This window comes from Sorex fumeus, unplaced genomic scaffold, assembly GCF_029834395.1.
Source record: "Sorex fumeus unplaced genomic scaffold, SorFum_2.1 ptg000072l, whole genome shotgun sequence".
NCBI lineage: Eukaryota > Metazoa > Chordata > Mammalia > Eulipotyphla > Soricidae > Sorex > Sorex fumeus.
In genome coordinates, this window is record NW_026606129.1 from 11,559,011 (window position 1) to 11,575,029 (window position 16,019).

General features: G+C 53.2%; 1 protein-coding gene across 1 annotated transcript; it reads right to left on the minus strand.

Moving 5' to 3' along the window:
* Positions 1-4,319: 4,319 nt before the first annotated feature.
* On the minus strand, positions 4,320-16,009 carry LSM3 (LSM3 homolog, U6 small nuclear RNA and mRNA degradation associated). The gene is made up of 4 exons (XM_056129589.1): positions 15,939-16,009; positions 13,319-13,429; positions 9,593-9,688; positions 4,320-4,600 (listed from the first exon to the last, which is right to left on the minus strand). The coding sequence occupies exons 1-4, from the start codon at positions 15,957-15,959 to the stop codon at positions 4,520-4,522; spliced, it is 309 nt and encodes a 102-aa protein (XP_055985564.1). The 5' UTR covers positions 15,960-16,009; the 3' UTR covers positions 4,320-4,519.
* Positions 16,010-16,019: the final 10 nt, after the last annotated feature.

A 16,019-nucleotide genomic window follows, 5' to 3' on the forward strand; every position in this document is an offset into this window, starting at 1 on the left:
GACCAGAAGGGGAAAAACACTGCAGGCGGGATCCAAGGGCGGGGGCGGGGAGGGGGTGAGGCTCAGAGTTCACGGCTGGCTCTGGAGAGAGCGCGCCTCGCTGCCTCGAGTGCACATGCGTCCCTGCACGCACGGGCGGGCCGGGCTGTTATTCAAGTCACGAGAAAGACGCCCTGTGAGCCCCGGGCACCGAGGCTGAGTGAAATGTGTCATGCGTGCGGAGTCTGGGAAAGCCCATTCTGAGAAACGGAGAGTGGAAAAGCAGTTGCCAGGGGCTGGAGTCGAGGAAGTGGGAAGAAGTTGGGAGAAAAGGGTCCGAACGTTCCATGCTCAGATGAAGGTCTGAGGGGCTGACACCCAGCTCTGCATTACGTGGGCTGGCCAAGTAAAACCTTCTTGTTCTGCCCCAAAAAACAAAGTCAAGGGCAGACAGTGGGAATCTGTTCATGACCTAGCAAGTATTAAATCACCAGATGGATGATTGACGTTTTCATGTTTATTTTTCTCGTTTAGTTTATTGATCTAATTTTTTTTTCTTTTTGGGTCACACCCAGCAATGCACAGGGGTCACTCCTGGCTCTGCACTCAGGAGTCACTCCTGGCGGTGCTCAGGGGACCATATGGGATGCTGGGAATCAAACCCGGGTCGGCTGCATGCAAGGCAAACGCCCTACCCGCTGTGCTATCTCTCCAGCCCCTTGATCTAAATTTTTAATTGATGCTTCTTTTTTAGTTTTGGGTTTATTTTTCGGCTTGGGGTCACACCCAGTTGTACTCAGGGTTTACTCCTGGCTCTGCACTCAAGGAATTACACCAGGTAGGCCTAGGGGACCCTATGGGATGCCGGGGATAGAACCCGGGTCGGCCGTGCGTGGAGCCAGTCCAGTGGGGTCCCTGGATGAGCCACCCCTGGCCGTGCGTGGAGCAGTCACGCCCAGTAGTCGCAGCACTGGAGTAGCAGAGCTCCGAGTTGGGGCTCAGGCCTGCAGGACGTGCTCCTGGCCTCTGAGCCATCTCTTGGGCCTCACGATGTTCTCACATCAGGCTGGTCTTCTGTTCCGAGGACCCAAACCTCCTTCGAGTCAAATGGTGCAGTTCCAGGGGCTGGAACGATAGCACAGTGGGTATGGCGTTTGCCTTGCACACGGCTGACCCGGGTTCGATTCCCAGCATCCCATATGGTCCCCCGAACACTTCCAGGAGTGATTCCTGAGTGCAGTAACCCCTGAGCATCGGCAGGTGTGACCCAAAATGCAAAAACAAAACAAAAAAAAACCCAAATGGTGCAGTTCCCCTACCGAGCACCCCCAGGAGCACTGCAGCGCCCAGCAGGCCCGCTTGGCAGACAAGTCGGTTCACACACATTCCCCTCAGTGCTCCGAGCGTCTGATGAAATGCCAGAGAAAGACGCCTTGGGGGCCTCTCTCGAAACGCTACTAATTGCTGAGTGATTAGTTCCTCGGCAGGCAGGGCCTCAGGGCTCACTGAGGACAGCTTCCCAGTCTCAAGGCCATGCCTAGCCACGGACTGGCCCACCAAGTCAAGGTGCCCACAACCCCTGCCATCTGCAGGCTGGGAGCGTGGAGCCTGGATCTGTGCCTGGGCTGGGCACGGCCACACTGAAACAACCCCTGGATCGGCGGAGAAGCACCGGGAACATCAGCTGAAGTTGGCTCCTTTCTCTGTGCTCACAGGGGAAAGTTCGTCCCTTCTCAAGGCAGGCTAAAGTCAAGATTGTATGCAGGGGGCAGCTGGAGCGATAGCACAGCGGGGAGGGCGTTTGCCTTGCACGCAGCTGACCCGGGTTTGATTCCCAGCATCCCATATGGTCACCTGAGCACCGCCAGGACCCAACACAAAAGCAAAAAAAAGAAAAAAAAGATTGTATGCAGGGACCAGGGAACTAATACAGAGGATAGGGGGCTTGTCATGCACGCAGCAGACCTGGGTTTGATCCCCGGCATTCCACATGGTCCCCCGAGTATCTCCCAGGAGTGATGCCTGAGTGCAGAGCCAGGACTAAGTCCTAGCATTGCTGGGTGTGGCCCCAAAACAAAAGATCGTGAGTAATAAAGCGGCGGTGGGGGGGGGGGGGGGGGGGAGGGTTGGTAGGGGGAGACCAGTTTGCCTTAGTGTGCAGAAAACCTTTAGTTTGGGTTGAGTTTTGAAGTTTTTTAAATTTGTTGGTTCGGGGGCAGTCAGGACCAACTCCTGGCAGGCTCCGGGGACCATATGGGATGCCAGGGATTGAACCCAGGTCAGCTGCGTGCAAGGTAAGAACCCTACCTGCTGTATTATAGCTCCAGCCCTAGAACTTCAGAGATTATTATTCAAAAGGTGTGAACACTGTCCACTTGTCATTAATGATTTTCATCTCACATGGGATTCTCAAGTGCCAGGTTCCCAGCGTAGATACGTCGGCACGGGTGCTCCTATGTTTCGCCCCCCTCTTTGCTAAAATCGATTCAGGTCTGACATCTGCTCAAGGGTGGGCTTCCAAGGGGACGTGGTGAGGAAGTCCTGGGTCCTGACAGACGTGTCGCAGAAGCCACCAGCACCGGCCCCAATGACCAGCCAGCTGGAGTCTCCGAGTACAAAGGGCAGCCCCAGAGGGAGCATCTAACCAGGACTTGGGCAGGGAGCACCCATACAGGTCTCGGGGGACTCGGGAGGGAACCTTTAGGTGGGGCCTGGGCACTGCCTTCCTTTCACCTCTCTCCAGTCCCATCTGAGGAGCTAGGAGGGAAGTGTGGAGCTTTGCATGTTGCTGGTTGAATTGTGTGCGTGTGTGTGTGAAGGTAACCGATTTTTTTTTTTTTTTTTTTGCTTTTTGGGTCACACCTGGTGATGCACAGGGGTTATTCCTGGCTCTACACTCAGCAGTTACTCCCGGCAGTGCTCAGGGGACCACATGGGATGCTGGGAATAGAACCTGGGTCGGTCGCGTGCAAGGCAAACGCCCTCCCCGCTGTGCTATCTCTCCAGCCCCCAAGGTAACTGATTTTTAAGATTCGGTTTTAAGAAACGCTTCTAGCATAACTGGGTGGGTTCTAGAAGAAACAGGACGAAGATGGACAGCACTGGGAAGAGATGGAGCGTGTGGTAATGCAAGAGGGCCAGGTGGCCACACAGGCCCTGGCCTGGGTGGACATTAAGAGCCGTGGACTAGGGCCAGACAGCCCAAGAGTTAAGGTGCCTGCCTTGCACACGGCAACCCCTGGGGTGACGCCCAGCACTGCATATGGGCTCCGAGCGCCACCAGGTCTAGGCCCTGCCCACAAAGAAGCCGGCCAGGGCCATGCGGGGCCCCAGGCTGTGTGCAGGAGGGCCGGGACCGTGGGACCCACGGGGTTCTGGCCAAGCACACTTAGTCCAACACACGGAATCTGGGCGGCGGATCATCAAGCAGGCAGGGGCGAGAGCCCAGCTCCGGCTACCAGCAGACACGCAGTCCCGCTCAGCCCGACCGATGGTTGCTGTAAACAGGCGACCTCCCGGGAGTTGTAAAGCTTCAGGGAGAAGTGTGGGGGAGAAGGCGGGAGCTCTCGCCCGCGCGGCCACGGGCCCCCTCAGCGCGCCCGCACTTGTTTTCCCTTCCGCCGTCCCTGGCAGGGGCAGGGACGAGCAACAGTGGAAAGAACCCGCTCGTGTAATGCCTCCCTCCAGCCCTTCTGGCACGGGCGTCCTGCATGTATTAGCATATCCTCACAGACGACGGATTAATCAACACGCCAGCAGCAGGTATACACCTAAGCCCAGCGCAGATCGGATTTCCTACATTGCAAAACGGTGACGCCAACCTGGTAGGTTCAAGTCATGCCTAATCATGGTGGACGGACGGACACACACACACACACACACACACACACACACACACACCCCACTGGCAGCTCCAACCGAGCTGGGCCACACAGATCCACCCCAGGGCGCTGCCATGGAAGCAGGTGACGAGGTGATGGTGACACATCCTCCCTCCCCCTTTCCTGGACCAAGCATGACCCCAGTGCCCCCCCACTCACCACACTGGAACTGGGGCTCAGCTCTATGCCCCCCCACCACTCCCTACAAATGTCCCTCTGTCAGCACAACTCTCACTGTCTATTAAAAAAATGCCACTCCAGGACCGAGGTCAGATCAACAAACTCCTTGATCCAGCTCAAACTGATGCCTCCGATAGTCCAACTGCAGATCAAAACAGTGAACGCAAGTTGTGTGCTTATTTCAAGAATCATAAGACAGGAGATTGCACTTAAAAAAAAAAGGAAACAAATTTAATTTAAAGAAAAAAATCAAACATAAAAAAGCAATCGGAGCATATCAACTCTTGAAAAAAAATTTTTCTCATCTTGGCGACCGTGTTTTTTGTCAGAGCTAGAGAAAAATTAAAAAATGCCCTTCAGCTGAAAGACTTCTGAGTTATCAGAAAATCAACTCATTTCAGGAGCAGGGGAATCCTCGATCGTTTCTTAATACCAGGATGGACACCAGCTTCTCTTCTGAGGGTCTTCGATGGCCCCTCTCAGCCGACTCTCAGCGGGGGCGCGACGAGGACCACGCCATCTCCCCGGACAAACAGCATCGGAATATTCCGTTTTGTTGACTAGAAGAAGAAAGGGGAAAACATCAACACACACACAAAAGCAGAGCATCCTTCTATGTGTATGCAGAAATCCCAGTGTGCTCACAACAGACACGGTTCCTTACCACACGGGCGGACCTGGAAGGCCTGGTCACTCGCCGTGCCACACAGGCCCAGTGAGGAGCTCTTCCCTTCCTGGGGGCAGCAATGGGTAGGGCTGGGTCTGCACCGTGCGTGGGCAGTGATGAGCAGGGCCTGGGTGATGCCCTATCTGCCCCTCGGGGGTGCCCCCAGCACCCCCTCCAATTCCAATATTGGAGACCCCAGGGCCGGGCATGAGACAGAAGCAGCCCGACGGGTCCCTGGGGAACGTGGCTACTGACCCCTGGAAGAAGAATTTCCACAAACAGCAGCAGGGACCAGCGAACGGCGCGCACGCACCCTCAGAGCAAACAAGCCCGCGACGGTTTCCTGCCAGGGCCCTGTTTACGAGAAACCGAAACTCAGCCTCCACCGGTGGCCTCCCGCCAGATCTCTCCCGGTCCTCGGGCCCAGCATCTGTGTGTGGGTTTGACTGAAGTTCTGAAACAGCCAAAGCCGAAGGAACGAACCACCGACAGTAGCTGTTGTGTTGGCCGGGCACCCACCGAGGGAGCAAGTGCACAGAGCACGGAGCGGCTGCTCATCCATCCCCCGAGGGGTGAGGACGGGGATTTCCTCAGACGCCGGGAAGGTGACCCAAGGCCCCTTCTCCCGTCTGAGGAGGCGCTCGGCTCAAGTCGGATGCTCGGGGCTGCAAACCCCAGGTTAGCTCCCGACTCACTCCCAGCCATGAACTGTTACAGGTCAGAAAGCCAAGACTGCGATTTTCGGGGCCCAAGTCTTGAGGCCGCCTCTGTTCACCCCAACGCCTGAAACGCCCGGGAACTGTCCTGGGGTAAAAACTAAACCTCGGCCGTGCTGAGCATGCTGCTCGCTGCTCCTGAGGCCGCACCACTCACACGCGGCCACTGGGCAGGAGGTCGGAGGGCTCGGGAACGTCCTCGAAGCTGCTCCCAGTGACCCAAAGTCGCACCAAGACCGGCCAGAGCTGCAGGCGCGGGGGAAGAGCTCCGACACGGTCGAGCACCGGCAGCGGCCACGGCGTGGGACACTCAGCAGGCGGGCTGAGAAAGGAGAGCTCAAACCTCACTGGTTTACACGCGGAGACTCCGGAACGAGACTCAGAGTTGGAACACCCCAACGTTTACTGCGACTCCAAACCGCAGGCCGACAGCAGGGGAAGCTGGAGGAAGGCACCAAGGACCTTCCCGCAACACCAACAGAGGCAGATCAGATGCGTGGCTGTCCCTGGCCTTTTGGGGGGGGGGGGTTTGGTTGGTTTGGGGGCTACACCCGGCAGTGCTCAGGGCTCACGCCTGGCTCCGCACCGGGGTCACTCCTGCAGGCCCAGGGGATCATACAGGGATCGAACCCGAGTGCGCCGTATGCAGGGCAAACTCCGGCCGTGGCCTTGTAGGCAAGCACGGGAGTTTCTGGACGGGAGACTCCACAGCGGGCAAGGCCTCAGTCAGTAGCCTGAATCGGGTCCCCACAGTACCAGCCAGCTACGCGTCCCCCAGGGGCGCACCTCAGGCAGCAGCCCCCCACTCGGCTGTCAGCTCTTGGCCCCTTCTGCACCGAAGTTCCCGTGGGCCCTCCTGGGACCATTCAGAAGCAATTTCCTAATCCAATAGCTGACATTCCGCTTTAATCAGGCGTCCTGGGAAAGAGCGACTAAGCTCACCCATCCGTTTTCCCATGGAGACATGACGCTCTACAAATCCTTTGGCTTATAAGCAGACAGGCTATCTGACGGCCAGAGGGGCAGACCGCAGCAGACTCTCGTCTGTTTAGGGGGATTCCTCTCTTCCTCCTGGGTACACACTAAACCGTTACTTCCCAGGCCCCTGAACACTGGACATGGTGCTCCCGAGGTCTGACTGAAAGCACTGAGTCCACAGGCATTTTCAACAGTTCCCCAAAGCCTCGAGCATGTCCTCCCCTTCTATACACTCACTGGGCAGGAACAGGAAGACAGACTTGGAGCCCCGGAGACCGGGTGGGCTCTGCGGGGCCAACACGTGTGAACAACAGGCATCAGAGACGCCATCTGCCTGCCATGCTTCTCACTCCCACCCGGCCTCTGCCCTGCCTCTGAGTATGAAGAATGTTCTTGCACGTGACATGTAGTGTTGAACTCAACCGAGTCGCAGACAGATGGGAAAGGACAAATGCCAGGCCCTTTGGCCAACTTTGTTCAATCCTGTACCCGGCCCACCCAGGAGTGACCCCTGAGCAGAGCAGGCGTAAGCGCGAGCACTGCTGGTCTGGTCCAATAACACACAAGAGAATCCCTAAAGACTGTCTAAACAGACAGTCAGTCAGTCAGTCAGTTTTAGGCTGTCTAAACTGCCTACGACTCTCTGAAACAACAGAAAGCTCCGTAGACCACTGTTGCTTAATGCTCGCCTGGCGCCTCCAAGTTCTACAAGGTCCAGGCCATCCCGTGACCCGTGAGACCTCCCGGCCTGACCCCTGCTCTCCGTGTGACCGTTTCCCCATCTTCCAACTTGGCTTTCCAACAAGGCCCAGAGAAGCCCCGAGCCCCAACCAGAGTGACATGGTGTCAGGGGCCAATTAGTGTCCCATCTTCTTGGCTCCTTCACACTGGGAATAAACCTTTTTCTCCCACCACCTGGCTCTTGAGTACTGGCTTCTGGGCAGCCCGGGGCCAGGTCGTGGCTTGAGTGACACGAGGAAACTTCCAGAGAAATAGGCTCTGTGGCAAAACACTCCTGTAGGGGGTTCCTGTGAACATGCTCTCATCCATCAGTTAAGGGGGAATGAATTTTTATGGGGGGTAGGGGGAGGGCAGCAGAGGAACATTCCAGGTGGGGCTTAGAGGACCATACAGGATGCTGGGAATAGAACCCGGGCTGGCCTGTGCAAGGCAGCAGCCCCACCTGCTGTGCTGTGCTCCGGCCCTGTGAGGGTGGATGGACTTTCAGCGCCTCTCCTGCCCCGGCCGTCCACTGAGTCAGTCAGACAGCAGATCAGGCCACACGGCATTTCCGGCAGAGACAGGCTCCGGGCCAGCTAAAAGGAACCCTGTGCGTCAACTTCAGTAACTTGAGAGAAAAGGTAAAACTGAGAAAAGAATGCAACAAATCCAGTATCAGAAACACGGATGGGATTTGCTGGTGAATTTCCATGTACACACATGCATACGATAGAAGAAAGAAATCTGGCCAAGATCTGATTATCAGGGACTGGTTTTCATATTTAGCGTAGTTAATCCTAAAATCCCTCCAACACGATCAGAAGTTAGGCTTTGTGTGGGCTGAGCAGGCCACAGCGTTTGGTAGAGAAGGGATATCAAATTTATATTCCAGTTACAGTAGTTGGGAGACAGGGGCTCAGGTCACATCCCGGGATGCCTGGAGGACCACGTGATGAGGGGAGCGAACCGGGCCTGCCCGCAGGTAAGTAAGGCATCTCAACCCCAGTTACAATCATTTTAATGGGCAAAGGACGTACCAGGACATAACCCGCCTCTACGCCGCAATCTAAGGCTGGGAAACGCTTACCATTACTTATTTTCCCAGGATCACAGACTCATTTCAGCCCAGGTCTCCAGTGTCGGTTGAAAGAGTTCAATTTGATGTACAGAAAACGGACATAGGGCAGGTGCTCAGCGAAGCACACTTCCTTCACTCCCCGCACGCCTGAGTACTTCCTGGCCAATCCTTATTTCCCACATAGAGCAAGGGCGCCCCCTAGAGGGCACGGGAGTGATTGGGGGAAGCTCCAGTGCATTTGGGAGCCTCAGTTCCCCTGAAGAATGCAGATTTCCTGGGGAGCTGAGACCTTTCATGAACAGGGGGAGGTGGGGGAATTAAGTTTGGGAGCCTATGCTCTAATGATGTTGCCTAAGTGTTCACATTCAAGGCAAGCGTGACTTTTCTGTGTTCCAGAAACTTTCCAAAGGAAAAGTGAAAGCCCGTAATAGTAGGCAGGAAACAGCGGCTATGGTCACTGAACCCTGAGCCGCACAGCTGGAAACAGCGAGTTTCGAGCTGCAGCCTGAGAGCCGAGGCCACATTGCAAACCCCGATGCTCCAGAGACTTCTCTGATGAGAACACGGGTGATACCAACAGAAGTGTTTTTGTAAAAAACATCAAATGAGGAGTTATTATTCCTAATAATCAGTGTTTGATATTACAAAATCACACACACACAAAAGACCAATTTGAAGTGCAAAGTGCACCGGTGAATTTTCAACAAGATTGTGCACTGCATCAAAGGTGATCTCTCTCTCCTTTCTCCTCTCTCTCTCCCTCTACCTTTCCCTCCCCCCCTTTTCTTTCTCCCCCTATCCCTCCCCCTCACACTTCTTTACCCAACTATCTCTATGAGGCAGATTTTCTTTGACCAAAGATACCAGTTTAAAGGCAGAAGTATAAGCAATGGATAAGTGGATGTCCTCAACTGAGGCACGCATTAGAGATCTGCAAAAATGCAAAACAAAGGTTAAGTCTGAATTTCTGGTTTTAGAAAATAGAAAGGTACAGCTTAGGAAAAAAAAATAACTTAAACTAACATGTTTTGACCTAATATTCAAACACAAAGCAAACAGAACTCCAGAGGTCGAGGGACTAGGACAGAGGCTAATGCGCTTGTCCTTCATGCAGCTGACTGCGGTTCGAGCCCCGGCCACTTCTATGGTCGCCCAAAACTAACCAGGAGTGACCCCTAAGCAGAGTCAGGAGCAAGACCAGAACTCACAACGAAAGTGAAAAAGAGAGCCCAGACCTGCTCGTCCATCGCCTTTGGTCTTGTTCCTCTCTACCCCACCGAGGCCTGAGTACGTATCAAACGAGAAGGAAAAGGAACATGACAAAACCTGCCAGTTAAAGCTGAGGGAGGCTGAGAGGGACATTTTACCAGGTGAACAGAACTGTGGGACTTACCTTATAGATCTCTTCGTAGGTCTCTTCATCAATTTCTATGGTGGTCACAGTTTCTTCCACATCTCCCAAAATCATATTTAAATGTTGATCGTATGCCTGAAGTAAAAAGGTGAGAGATCAAGATATTTGATAATCAAGTTAAAAGGCAATAAAACAGGTCCTGCAATAGGCAAACGGCTTCTTTACAACTAGCATCCGCTATTTAAGACACAAAATATAAGCCACAAATCTGGACATGTCAGTGGAAACTAATCCAAAACACTTAGAATAGTGTTGCATGAATAAAAATATTTGCATAAAACAAATATTCCTCTCAGGCACTTCAGGGTAATAAGAACAATGCACACACGTTTGTCACTAAGAAGAAACAAACCAAAAGCATCTCTTTTAATTTGGACTGAACAGAACCACATCAAGGGACCAATTTACAGGAAAACATGCAAGTATACACAAAGTAACATACAAAGAAATCAGTATGTATATAAGACTGGAGGAGGGCTGGAGCAATAGCACAGCAGGTAGGGTGTTTGCCTTGCACGCGGCCGAACCGGGTTCAATTCCCAGCATCCCATATGGCCCCCTGAGCACCACCAGGGGTAAATTCCTGAGTGCAGAGCCAGGAGTAACCCCTGTGAGTCGCCGGGTGTGACCCGAAAAGCAAAAAAAAAAAAAAAAAAAAAAAGACTGGAGGATAGTATAGTGGGGAGGGCACTTGCCTTGCACGCAGCCAACCCAGGTTCAATTCCTGGCACGCTATGTAGTCTCCTGAACTCCCTGAGCCCAGAGCCAAGGTTAAACCCTGAGAGCCGCCAGGCTGTGACCTGTGACCTCCCACCTCCCATTCCTCCACCCCCAGTAAGAAATAAGTATGTTTATTACTGCATTATTTAACAAGAAAGAGAAAATGATCTACATGCCACTATTATGACTAGTCGTATATGATGTACTTGGAACTATTTGTAGTCAGTACAAATACGTAGAAAAATTTACCTATTTCTAGGCACTCATGATCAATGATTTCCAGTAAGAAGTGAAAAAGAAGGGTTCTCAAAAAATGTTATTAATATCTCTCTTCTCCTTTAGAGATGTGTTTATGGTACAAACACAGGCTATGCAAATGCAGGTATGCACACATCACACAAACACAGAGAAAATACAGAAAAACAATTTGTAAAACGTAATTTTAACCATGGTTACAAAGAAAAGAGTTCTCCCTTTTTACCCCATGTATCTGAACTGTTTAATATTTATCACGAAAAGAACATCTATGTATGTCAGTATTTTTAAAAGAATGGAGAAATGTTATTCACAAATGAAAAAATTTTTTCATAAGCAATTTGTTAACAGAGAAAAAACGTTTAAAAAATTAATAGAACTTGGGGATATGGTGCCGCCAGCAGGTCAATTTGTACCTGTGAGGCGAGTGCATCAGCAGCCTCATGGCGCCTTCAGACTTCCAGATACCCCCAAATTGCTGCTGTGCCTGTGGCCAGACCCAAAAACTTGGGGCAAAGTTTACCAAGAAAGTAAACGGCCAAAAGTTAGGTATGTGGGAAACACACCCACAAACCACCTCCGGCTCAGCTATATAATTGGAGGCATGGCCTCTCTGGTTCCTGATCGAACTGCTTAATGGCCATGATCCCAGAGACTCAGAAACGAATCTCAGAACCCAGTGGCTTTAGGCAGAAATGCGTCCGGTCCCTGCAGTAGGCTACCGGTGCTGGGCCAACCCAGGTGGGAATAGGTTTTGTGCCTTGGCCTGTTCCCCCTGGCGGCCCAGTGGCCACCATCCTTCAGAGGCCACTGGATAGTCACATTTGGGCCTCCAGTGACGAGACACACAGGACCTCACGGGATGGGGGTGGAGCCGGGCTTGTCCTCCCCACCCCAACGAGACCCCAAGTCATCGCCCACGAACGGCCTCTCTGGCTCCTGATCAAGCTGCTTAACGGCCATGATCCCAGAGACTCAGAAACAAATCTCGAAACCCAGTGGCTTTTGGCAGAAATGTGTCCGGACCCCACAGTACGTTACTGTCACCGGGCCACCCCAGAGAGGAAAGGGTGTTGTCCCTCCGCCTGCTCCCTCTTGGCGGCTTGGTGGCCGTCATCCTCCAGAGGCCATTGGACAGTCAGGCTTGGGCCCGCAGTGACAAAACTTGTTGGGCCTCACGGGATGGGGGGGGAGCCAGGCCTGTCCTCCCCACCCCCACCCCAACGAGACCCCAAGTCATCGCCCACGAACGGCCTCTCTGGCTCCTGATCAAGCTGCTTAACGGCCTTTTTCCCAGAGACTCAGAAACAAATCTTGAAACCCAGCGGCTTTTGGTAGAAATGTGTCCGGACCCTGCAGTAGGTTACTGTCGCCGGGCCACCCCAGGGGGGAAAGGGTGCTGTCCCTCCGCCTGTTTCTTTTTGGCGGCTCAGTGGCCGTCATCTTCCAGAGGTCACTGGACAGTCAGGCTTGGGCCCGCAGTGACGAAACTTGTTGGGCCTCATGGGATGGGGTGGAGCCGGGCCTGTCCTCCCCACCCCAACGAGACCCCAAGTCACTGCCCACGAACAGCCTCTCTGGCTCCTCATCAAGCTGCTCAACGGCCATGATCTCAGAGACTCAGGAGCAGATCTCGAAACCCAGTGGCTTTTGGCAGAAATCCCTCCAGATTTAAGTGTTAAAATTTTGAAATTTCAAAACCACATGGCCCTACTGCAGCCACGCAACATCATATGTTATTCATAACCAGCAAAAGAACACAAGTTGTCTACTGTTGCCTTTTCAGCAGATCTGAGTGCTGGGGTAAAATCTCAAATAATAATGGTGGGTCTGGTGTCGAAATATTGAATATGATCAAAGTAGAGAGAGAGTAATGTAGAAATCATCTGCCCCACAGGCAGGGGGAGGGTGTGGGATGGGGGTATACTGGGGTTTTTGGTGGTGGAGAATGGGCACTGGTGAAGGTAGGGGTGTTTCATTGTATGACTGAGACTTAGACCCAAAAGCTTTGTAACTGCTCTCACGGTGATTCAATAAATAAAATTATAAAAAATGAAAAAAAAAAGTAAGGTGGAGTTCATGCACAATTCAATCAGCTGAATAAATAGCAGTACTCCTACCAAAAAAAAAAAAAAAAAAAAAAGAAATTAGTAGAACTGGGACCAGAGTAATAGCAGAGCAGGGAGGGTGCTTGTCTCTCATGTGGCCAACCCTGGTTCAATTCTGGACAACCTACAAGGTTCCCTGAGCCCCCCAGGAGTAAGCCCTGAGCACCACTGGGCATGGCCCAAAATTAAGGGGGGAAAAAAAAAGGAGATTACAACTGGTTTTGGCTTATAGAATTGTAGATGACTTTCTAACTCCCTTTATTTACATTCAAATACTCTAGCACATTTGTACATTTTAAGAGGTTGGGGAAGGGAGGGAGGACAAGGACACACTCTGATCTACAATAATTTCATACAATTACATGTGGGCCGGAGCGATAGCACAGAGGGTAGGGCGTTTGCCTTGCACGCAGCAGACCAGGCGAACCCTTGAGTTCGATTCCTCCATCCCTCTCGGAGAGCCAGGCAAGGTACTGAGAGTATCTCGCAGGCAAGGCAAAGCCTGGCAAGCTACCTGTGACATATTCGATATGCCAAACACAGTAACAAGTCTCACAATGTTACTGGGCCCACTCCAGCAAATAGGTGAACAATGAGAGGACAGTGCTACAGTGCTACTTACATGTAATCTGCCTCGAAGCTCTCTGTCATTTCTCATTTTCACATAAATTCTCTCATCTAGGCTGAGCCGAATGAGGTCCAAGGGCTCTTCCACAGTATTGGTAGTTTGTTGCTGATAAAAGAAAAGGGTACAGTGCTCAGGTTAGAGCGTTTAGCAACACAGCAGCACCCGGGACAGAGCTGTGCCTGAATCATTGTTACACTGTGGGTAATTAACTCTGCTCGGGGGTCCCCACATTTGTAACATGAGGGTAACAATAGCAACTGCCTAATTCTGTGGTGAGGAGGCTTAAAGGACACCTGAAGCTTTTGAACGCTATCTGGCACACAGAAAGTGCCTGGAACCAAGAAGAGTGCGTGCCTGGGGAAAAGCCCACAGACAGATATAAATTAGGGTCTGGGGGGTGGGAGGTCACCCTGAGAGTCACTGTAAGTAAGGCTAGGAGCCTCACTGAGGCATCATCTTCGGCATCTGAGACTCATTTACATGGTCGCTACCACACACTGGTCAGAACGCTAACAGGGCTCATGTTCGATTACACACTCAGTGCAGGACAGGCTGAGCATAACGGGCACTGCCCAGATGATTCTACTTGGCAGACGGTTGAGAACTGCAGAGCTGGAGAGGCAGTACAATGGGTCGGGCGCTTGCCGTGCACAAGCTTCAACACACCAGATGGCACCCCAAACCCCGCCAGCAGTGAATCCTGAGCACAGACAGGAGTAAGTCCCAAGCACTGCCAGGTGTGGTCCCTGAGCGCAGAGCCAGGAGTAAGCCCTGAGCACTGCCAGGTGTGGCCCAGAAAACAAACAAATAAAATCTAGAGGGAATAGAAGACCCTGACTTCCAGGGAGCCCAGAGGCTGTGGGTGAGCCAGAGAACGAATGAGCAGAGACAGAAGCAGGCTCTCTGCTCCGTGAGAGCACTGTGGTCGGGAGACGTGCAGACGCATTACAAACCCTAAGAATACACACAGGCGGCACTGCGGCTTCTCCAGCCTCGGTCTGGGGTACCCAGCCGGGTCTCTTCATCCTGTGGTTTAAAAAGAATCTCCCCATCTCCCGATTCATTCATTCAGTAACTAACGGCTGTGTTTCCACCACTATTCTCAACTTCCAGAACAAAAGGGGGAACAAAGTTCCTCTTCTTTTTTTTTAATTTTTATTTGTTTATTTTTTTGCTTTTTGGGTTACACCCCGCAATGCACAGGGGTTACTCCTGGTTCATGCACTCAGGAATCACTCCTGGCGGTGCTTGGGGAACCATATGGGATGCTGGGAATCAAACCTGGGTTGGCCGGGTACAAGGCAAACGCCCTCCCCGCTGTGCTATTGCTCCAGCCAAAGTTCCTGTTCTTAAGGAACCTGCATTCTACTTGGGCAGAAGAGAAGTATTAAACACAGCAGCATGAAGCTGGAGAGACAGTACAGAGGGAAGGGGGCCTGCCTTGCATCCCATATGGGCCCTTGAGCTCACCAGGAGTGATTCCTGAGAGCAGAGCCAGGAATAAACCCTGAGCATCGCTGGGTATGCCCCCACCTCTCCCCAAAAGGGCAAAACAAACAAAACAAAACAAGAACCTCAAAACACAGCATCTATATGAACAAATAACATACCATTAAAATTAAAAAACTAAGCCAAGTAAGCTAACTGGAAGAACTGTAATTTGGGGAGTCTGTTTTGTTTGAAGGACACATTCTGGGTGCTCAGCGGGGCTCTAAGTGTCCAGAAACGCCCCCCCCCCCCATGCCAAGCAAGGGCTCCAGCGCTCCCTTCCGCAAGGGACCGATATTTTGTTTTCCGTAAGTCCTCTAGAACGAGGGACGAATTCAGTAGCTAGCTGAAGGATCCGGGGAGTTGAAGTGCGTTCCTGGGGAGCAGGCAGACGCTAGGCCAGTCGGACCATCAGTTCCTCCCTTGCCTCCTACAGCTGCTCCGTGCCCAGCGGGTGCGTCTGCCCGTCGTCCCCGAGAACGCCGGCTCCACGCGCGGACCGGGTGCCCGGCGCTCAGACCCGCGTCCAGCCCAAGCATCGCTGCGCTCAGCAATGAATGGGACAGCCACAGCCTTAACCTCCCACCCGCATCCCTGCAGTCGGCGCGGCCGGCGCGGGGATGCCGTTCTTCTCCCCGGGTTCATGTGCAACGCACGAGGAAGGATGCGAGAGTGGGGAACGATGCGTGGTTTTCTTTTTCCGGACCAATCGAACAGAATATTTATTCACTTTCCCGTTTAGCCTTGAAAGCCTCCCGGGGGTCCCTTCCTGCATCGCTCCTCGGTCCCCTTGGAATCAGCCTTGCGACTTCCCAGGGCCCGTGCCGCAATTCCAAACAGCAATTCCCCAGGATCCGTTCAGCAATTCCATGCAGCGATTTCCCAGGGTCCGTGCAGCAATTCCAAACAGCCCCGGCCCGGGCGCCCAGGGGGCCGCTGCCCCGGCACAGCTGCTCCCTCGGGCCTGCAGCAAAGCGCCGGGGGCGCGGCCAATACCCGGGGGCAGACGGCGGCCCAGAGAGAGGCGCCGGCACGGGCCTCCCCTCCGAAGGGACAGCGAAGCCCAGCGGGGTCGAGTCTGCGAGGGTGGAACCGCCGCGAGGCCCGCACTTTGGAAGACACTTACCTGGTCCACGTCGTCCGCCATGTTTCAAACCCTGCGCCCCTTGCTGCCTCTCGCGAGAGCGCGAACCACGCGCGCCGGAAG

Bases quoted from the DNA above. Each gene is read 5' to 3' on its own strand.
- LSM3 (XM_056129589.1), bottom strand. From the start codon at position 15,959: ATGGCGGACGACGTGGACCAG. The intron at 13,430-15,938 runs GTAAGTGTCTTC...TTCTTTTATCAG, and splicing joins TGGCGGACGACGTGGACCAG to CAACAAACTACCAATACTGT. The intron at 4,601-9,592 runs GTAAGTCCCACA...TTCTTCTTCTAG, and splicing joins CCTACGAAGAGATCTATAAG to TCAACAAAACGGAATATTCC.